The 8200-nt window shown below is 44.0% G+C and overlaps 1 protein-coding gene across 1 annotated transcript in view; it reads right to left on the bottom strand.

Annotated features, from left to right (window-relative positions):
* Pde3b (phosphodiesterase 3B) overlaps positions 1 to 7347 on the bottom strand; it is a 153024-nt gene extending 145677 nt beyond the window's left edge. The window contains exon 1 of the mRNA XM_031387966.1: positions 6133 to 7347. Within this exon, the coding sequence (XP_031243826.1) occupies positions 6133 to 7017 (885 nt within the window). The 5' untranslated portion in view covers positions 7018 to 7347. The remainder of the gene's footprint in view (positions 1 to 6132) is intronic.
* Positions 7348 to 8200: the final 853 nt, after the last annotated feature.

The following is an 8200-nucleotide window of genomic DNA, read 5'->3' as shown; positions in this document are numbered from 1 at the left end:
TGAGAATAGTTTTGGCTATCCTGGGTCTTTTGTTGTTCCAGATGAATCTGCCAATTGCTCTTTCTTTCCTTTGAAATTTAAGCTTAACTGTTGCATACTTCTTGAAGGCTTTCTAAATTGTGCAGTGGGTTGGCTGTCCCTTGAATGACAGTCTCATGATACCTAGTTCTTACTTCTATCACATCACTTTACCATATCAAATTGTAATATATATACATATGTATATGTATATATATACATATATATATATATTCTATTATTAGTGTGTTATCTCCTTGAAATGCTCATCTTCAAGGTTTGGTATACCCAAAATATCACGTCATAAATATGTTATAAAACAGTCTTCAGAAGGAACCAAGCCTGGCAGCATCTTGATCTTGATCTTCTGGACTCAAGAAATTTCAAGCCTATTTAAATTCTTTAAATTGCCAAATCTGTGGTGCTTCACTGATACAGCTCTAGCAAACTAGTACATTCCAGTAACAAAATAAACTCAAAGACAGAAACAAGGCAAGCCATACAGGAAGAAAATCTGGCTCACTACATGTCTCACTGACCTAACTGGAGAGGCTGGCAGGGATTCACTATTTTCTGAGGAAATCCATCCTTTTGCTTTTTCCAGCTTCTTTCCCAGCTAGCTTTCCCTGGTTTATAATTCTTAAAACATGAGAGCTATCGGAGGTAGACTAGCCCTGTCCACTGCGCCATCTCCTCTGACCTCTTCCATCTCTATTCTCCTTTGTAAGGACCTGTGTGATTCGGTGGGCCAACTCAGATAATCCTGGATAATCTCACCATTTCAAAATTCTTAACTTGATCTCATTTGTAAAGTCCCCTCTGCTACGTATATAAGATAACATAGAAACTCAAGGAATGAGAACACAGATATCTTTGGGGTACTATTACTTTGCTTATAGAGAGTAAAACTGAATAAACATGTCATGCAACCGAACAAACTCTACTTCTATATACATACATTTGTAACAGGGGATATTAACAAGAATTTTCATAGTAGAGTGCTACTAGCACTATTCATACTAGCAAAAAACTGAAAAACACCCAAGGGTCTACAAGCAATAAAAAGGATAGGTAAATTTACTATGTCCAGAAAATGAAATAATACACAATACTGAAAAATGAACTACAACTATCCACTTCAACACAAATGTATCTCAGAAATTGTCAAGTACAATGTAAGGTTATAGATGAATGCATGCAGTATATTTCTATTTATCTAAAGTTAAGAGGCAAGCAAGATTACTGATATTATTTGGGTGTACATTCATGGAGGGTTATAAAGTTAAGCAAGGGAATGAACAAAGTGTGAGTAACACCTGAGGGAGAAGAATATGATGAAAGAGAGGATGAGGAACAAAAAGCTTTCACAGGAACCAAGCAGCAACTATGTTACCTCACCATTTAAATATACAGATATATAGAGTCCTTTGTGAAGGACATTTCTAGTTAAAATTTTCAATTATAATTAAATAAATTTAAAATGTGATGAATGCAAGTTGTATGAAATATATGTGATTAAGAACTCATCAAATATATAGGTGATCAAAGAAAAGAAACCTATAAAAATAGAGAATACCTCCTAAGAAAAATTAATGCTGATAAGGAAGTTCTAAGTTACAGAAGAAGGGGTGAAAAAAAAAATCACTGGGAGAAACAGTCTCTGAGCCAAGGTCTACCAAAACAACTGGCTTCTAACCAACACCTAAGTTAGCCTAGATCTGCTTGTATATAACAAGTGAACACCAGCTCAATGTTATAAACTGTCAAGAACTGCCCACAGACAGATTCCAGCTCCCCAAAACTTTGTTTAGCTATCACAGTTGTTCAGTTTGTTTTGTTGAAATGAAATGCCTTCTGGCACAGCAGGCTGGTCAGCTCACTTATGTTCTTTTTACTCTCCTCATCTCCCCTCTTTTTCCAAGAGATACTACAAAGCTGGCCTTGATGGCCCCTGAGCTTGAGACTAGCTGCACCCTGGCAAGTCAAGTACATAACATAAATTTCATCTGTTTTTTGTGACTCTCAGCTGTCTCTCCCATTAGTTCTCCTCACTTTGTATAACTAAGTGCACTGGTCTTTATCACATAATTGAAAATACCTGGAAACTTAAGGCAACTTTAGAAACCTGCAACTGCAGGTAGATGGGATCTTTGTGAAAAGTAAAGGTGGAGTAGAAGTGAGAGCTAAGTTCTAGGCCTCCTTTTCACACTATCTTACAGCATAATTTGAACGCAATCTTTTCATTCGTCTAAGATTCAGTTTCTCTCCTTTTCTTTCTTTAGGTAATGAGACTTCAACTAAACTCTAAATTTCTCCAATGTTATCTATGCAAACATTTACACTAAAATAAGCTTTTCAGCATGTGCAGATTCTCCCTGCTCTGGACGGGATGTAGAAAGCCTAGAGTGTGTACTAGGAAAATAGGCTGACCCAATGAAAGGAAAGAGGGAAGGGAATGAGAGATGAGCCCAATCACTGGGGAAGTCAGTCTCAGAACAATGAAAACAAACTTCACAGCTTTACTTGTGGATGCCTGCCACTCAGTATGAAAACATGTTACAGAAATGTTATTATCCAACAAAATTAAAATATCTGTCACACAGCCAACTTTTATTCTTAAATGTGGTCAACTCTGCAACAGTAGAGATCTACTAACAAATTTCAACAAAAGACTAAAATGCTCACTAAAGCTATGAAATAAATTTCAAAACTACTGAAATATTACTTTAAAAAGCATACAATGGTGTATGTCATGCAAATTACTTGTGGACATTAAGTAATCATACATTAAAGTCTCCTTTTTTAAGTCTTCATATTACATATGTGCATTTTTCAAATAAAATTAACATTTTAAATAGGATTTATGATCATGAAGGCCACAGGATTTTTAAATATTTACCTAACCATTTAGAAAGCATTTGGTATTTTAGGTGTAGAAAAATAACACACCAACTTCCATTTTCCCAAACCTCACATGTAAGTAAATCACACTGATAATGACAGTGTTGCAAAGCTGACCTGTACAATGTAAAATACAATGTAAAATATACAATAGAAATGGAATAGAAATATAGTACAATTCTGTCACAGCTTTCATATAGACAACTGATTTTTTTTTAACTTCCTCTTAGTTCCAGCCTGCTCCTGGCACACTGTAAACTTACTGCTTTCATTAACCCACAAAAATAAGAGTCAGCAGTAATTAGACTTTAACTTAAATTCCTAGGTATGTTTTGAAAAGAGGCCTTAGTTAAGAACTGACATATATACGATATTTAAATATTATAGCTATAATGTATAAATATTTTATAATCATGACATTATTTTTAGCATGTTACCTAATATTTAAAAAGTCAAAAAATACTCTAACTCTATTCTCATGTAAATAAAAACATTAATGTTGATTTGCATTTTCAAGTATTTTCAAAAATGTCAAGACATTTAAATTCCAGAAAATATTTCAACAATTTTATCACAAGAACAAATCTACTTTTTATAAAAAAAAAAAAAGTTTTCTTCAAAAAAAATGTAATTTTGTTTATTTTCCCCAATTATACTTTGAAAAATACATAGGATAGCAGTAATAACCTTCAACATAAAATAAAACCTTTTAAAATTATTCATTTGTGATTCTATATACCTTTATTTACATACTACAGGAAGCATAAAATTGCTGAATGAAATTAATTTAAAATCAGTAAGTATTATAGAACTCAACTACAGGTACATAGACACAGAAGAGTTCACTGATATGTCCAAAGGTAAACAGGGAGGCCAAGATTTGATCTTTTTAACCTCTCTGCCTCTGAATCCAGACCATTTTCTCTTATGTCAAGTTTCACCTAAAGTCTTATCACTTTCTGAAACAAGAAAAATGTTTTTACAATTGTATACAACACTTCAACAATTAGAAAGCCACTTAATCTTCTATTTCCATAAAAGTACTGGTTTCTTACCTTTCTAACCTATTACACATCCTTTCTTACATGATACAAATCCTCTATGTTAAACTTCAACAACAGCATAAATAAAAAATATCTTGTACTATAGTCTTTGCTGGGTTAAAAATATCTTTATCTATAAATGCCTAAATGGTATCATTTCAGAGCACTAAACAGTAAATAACCATGTAATGTCTCTGAACTATTAGCACATACTTTAAGATCCTCAAATGTTTTTAACTGAAGAGTAGAATCTGAGTAAGGGTCTTCTACTCTAAGAAAATATGTTGCCTTTACAAACATAAATTGTATTTTCTGCCAATACAAATAATAACTGGCATTACCTGGAATAATACTGCACTTAAGGCTAGAAAAAACTACTTTAATAGCAAGAAAACCACACTAGGAAAAGAAGACTAGACTTTTTCAACTTACAATAGAACAGACCTAATTATAAGTAACCAATAGATTGCAACCAAAATATTTAAACCGTAATGTTTCCCTGAAAACCCTCTACAAAAATCAGCAAAACTATGCTAAAGGGCTCTCCCAATGTTAAAAATGCAATCTAGTCACATAAAAGTCAAATTTATTCCAATCTATGAAAATAGCTGATACCAGCTAATAGCAAATCTTCTATCAACAAGTTTTCACTTGATAGACATTTTTCTAAACATTGTCTCTTATGGCTTGTAGTAAACTGAGAAAACAAACAATATAACTGGTTTGTTTCTTCTTCCTAGCATCTGGCCAAATAATAACAGCATAAGAGCGCCTATAAAGCCCAGGAAAGTAGTACATTCAGGAGCAGGAGACAGGGAGATTCCTCAGGTCAAGACCCACACAAGATGTCAGCCAGACAAAAATAGACAGCAAGACCCTGTCTCAAAAAAGAAATGAGCAGGAAAATGTTGTCTCGTGATATATACAGATCGGTGTTTAGTAGGCCATAAAAATCAATGTAGTGACCCACAGATTATTTTGAAGGGAACACAAGAGACAGACCAGTGCCTCAAAAGTGTTAAGGACAAGAAACTTGTTTCCTGTCTTCTGGGTCACAGTATGAAAAAATATCACTAAACAGCAAAATCTTACTCCTAAAGATATACAATCCTCCATAAAGTTCCTACAGTTACCCTCTAAGTTGCAGAGAACACACCTCTGAGAACTGAAAAATCTAATCAGACTCTAACACATCCACTTTTTTAGCCCTAGATCTTCTGTCTGCCTGAACACATCTGTCTAAACCAATGTTAATGTTACCCAACCAAACATAATTCTTGGAAAGATCTGACACAATAAATGTAAAGGGTTTGCACTCGGTAAATGCTCAATAGAGCAGCTATACTTAAAGGATCTCTTGGTAGTGTAGACCAGGTGGATTTACCAATGCAACACAGATACAAGTTCATTCCCCTCATGATGATTTCAATACCTTTAAAAACAAAATATGAAAACCTATGGGGGTTGGGGAAAGAAATGTTTTGGGCATCTTTCCACACATTACTAAGTTTAAAGGTTAAATTGCTAAAACTTTCTCCTAATTATGCAAGAAATACACAGCCTATGAGTTAGTCTGTAAAAACATTTTTTAATTGTATTAGTATATACTGCTGTCTATTCATCTAAACCAAGTCTCAATTCCAAGGCTCATTTCTGTCCTTTGATTTATGAAAACACTCATTTAACCTCCCACATCAACACTTGTGATGATGAGCCCATACTGTCGAAAAATCTCCATACACACTTTTATTCTAAAGGCAGCTGCAGGCAAGCATCCTCATGTTAATAGCAAACAGATAAACTGTACCCAAATGTTCTATATAGGAGCTTAGTATGTCCAAAGTTGGAGTAGTGAAATCCATTAAACCTTAAGTCTGTCACCTCATTCTTGAAAACTCTCCTCCTGCATAAGCTAAGTCAGAGAGCGCATGATTTCATCTTCCCTCACTGGTAAAAAGCCACTGGCCTCTGTGTTTTCTAAGGAGCCCCTTGTACTGGGGCAGCCCTTCCAGCCCAGAACACAGGTTCCTGCCTCTTGCTTTCCACCGAGAGAGGCCACGCGCTTTCCGCAGCGGCGCTCCTGCGTCTGGGACTCGCAAGGGTTCCACCCGCGCTCCTCTCGTCCACCCCGCGCTCCTCTTACCAGACCATGCCCGCCCAAGAACCCTACCTGTTCTCGGGAAATACAAGGCAACGACGGTCTTCTGAACATCTTGCCACTGCCATAGTAACCGGCCGCGCTTTCTCCCAGCGACACGCAGCTGGACCTCCTCCGGGGTCTGATCACAGGCACTTTTTCATCCGCGGTACTCGCCGAGCGCGGGGGAGGAGAGGCTCCCCGGACGTGGAAGAAGTGGTCCAAGCCCAGGGCTAGCAGGCACCCGGCGCCCCCGACCAGGCACGACAGCAGAGGCCTGAGCGCGGGCGGCAGAGCCCCAAGGCCGGAGAAGGACACCCACCACACCAGGCTGGCGAAGAGCAGCACCAGGACGCCGTGCCGCAGCCTCACGCGGGGCGCGAGCGTCAGCAGCCCCACGCAGCTCAGCACCAGGCAGAGCCGGCCCGCCGCCGCCGGCTCCCCGCGCGGCCACGACCACCACTGCCACGCCGCGAAGTCGCCCAGGTAGCAGCAGGCGGGCAGCGCCAGCAGCCACCAGGAGCCGGCGCCCTGGCCCGGGCCGCGCTGCGCGCGCGTCAGGAAGCAGGTGAGGAAGAAGAAGGCACAGGCGATGCTGAAGAGCGGGCTGAGGCTGAGCGAGCAAGCGCTCAGCAGCGTCCGGAGCCCGGCCGCCGCGGCCGCCCAGCGCTCGGGCTCCGCGCCCAGCAGCGCGGCCAGGACAAAGGCGGCCAGGACGCCGAGCGAGAGGCGTGCCCCAGCGCGGAGCGAGGCCGCCGGCGGCTCCACGTTGCAGAAGCGGCAGAGGTGGGAGAAGAAGCTGCGCGGAGGGTCCTGCCGCAGCGGGCTCACGCAGCTCTTCACGTAGCCGTTGCGCAGGCTCTCGGGGGGCGAGGCGGCCGCGGCCGACGGCGGCGGCGGTGGCGGCGGGGACCTCATGGCTGGCGCGTCCCGCTCGCGCTCCTCCTTCCTCCTGGCCCCCGGGCCGCCGGGGGACCGCTGGCGCTCGCCGACCCCGCGCCCTCCGCGTTCGGGGCGCCCCGAGCTTCGCAGAGCGGTCACGGCTGCGCCCGCCGCCGCCGCCGCCCGGGATCCCCGGCGCGCGGGCTGAGGGGCGGCGGCGTCCGCCTCATGCCGGCTGCTGAGAGCGGCGAGAAGGGCTTCTCGGTGGCCCGGGGCCGCCGCGGACGCCTCTTCCCTTTCCCCTCAAGCACGGCTCGGGACGGGAGACCGCGGCGGCGTCGCCTCCCTGCTCCCGCGCGCTGCAACAGTTACCTCCCGGCCGCAGCCTGGTCCGTTGGGCGCGCGATCGGGCGCTCCTCCCCCCCCGGCGGCTGCCCCTGCCGGGCGCGCGCCCCGCCGGCGGCCCCGCGCGCTCCCGTGACTCGGCCGCTAGCCGCCCGCGTCAGGATGCGCATCCGGGACCCCGCGGGGGAGCGCGCGCCCACGGACCAGCTGGGCGCTCCGGTGAGACCGCGGTCGCGTCCGGCGGCCCGACTCGGACCCCCCTCCCTCGGGGAGCGCGCGCGGGCCACCGAGAGCTCGACTGCTCAAGTTGGAACACCGACCCCCTCGGGACTGCCACAGAGCGATGAGCTCTTTGGCAGATGGGAGGGACTGATCACAGTCCTGAGACATCCCCCAAGCGCAGTCCACTTTGGTGGTAAGTCACCTACAGCCCTGCAAGACTCACTCAGGTCCCTGCGAGGTCTTGGGGAGAGGGGGACCCCAAAGGCAGTGCCTAGTGAGGTGAGAGCTCATGGTGTGCCCTCAGACTGTGTGAATGGAGACCTGAAGCGGGAGGCTCAGCCAACACGGAGGCCAGACCACTATGAAGAAACTCAACACTGCCAGTCACATTTGGCTTCCAGGGCAAGGGAGATTTGGGGCCTTGAATCCCTTCAGGGGCTCAAGAGGGGAGGGCCCCTGGAGAGTGCTGTCTGATAGCAAGCACGTCTTGCTGAAGAATCCTTTTCAGTGAGGCTAAGAACTAATATCCAGTCCTGTGTTTGGCATCCTTGCCAGATGTGTGCTGTTTCACACCAGTCACTCCACCACTGCAGAGACTTGCTGTCCCAAAAGTTCTTTCCAAGTGAGAGATTTTTTCTGTTTCGGGGGGGTG

The sequence above is a fragment of the Mastomys coucha genome, unplaced genomic scaffold (assembly GCF_008632895.1).
Source record: "Mastomys coucha isolate ucsf_1 unplaced genomic scaffold, UCSF_Mcou_1 pScaffold21, whole genome shotgun sequence".
NCBI classification, from domain to species: domain Eukaryota; kingdom Metazoa; phylum Chordata; class Mammalia; order Rodentia; family Muridae; genus Mastomys; species Mastomys coucha.
The sequence above is the reverse complement of the archived record's forward strand: the minus strand, read 5'-3'. Positions and strand labels throughout refer to the sequence as shown.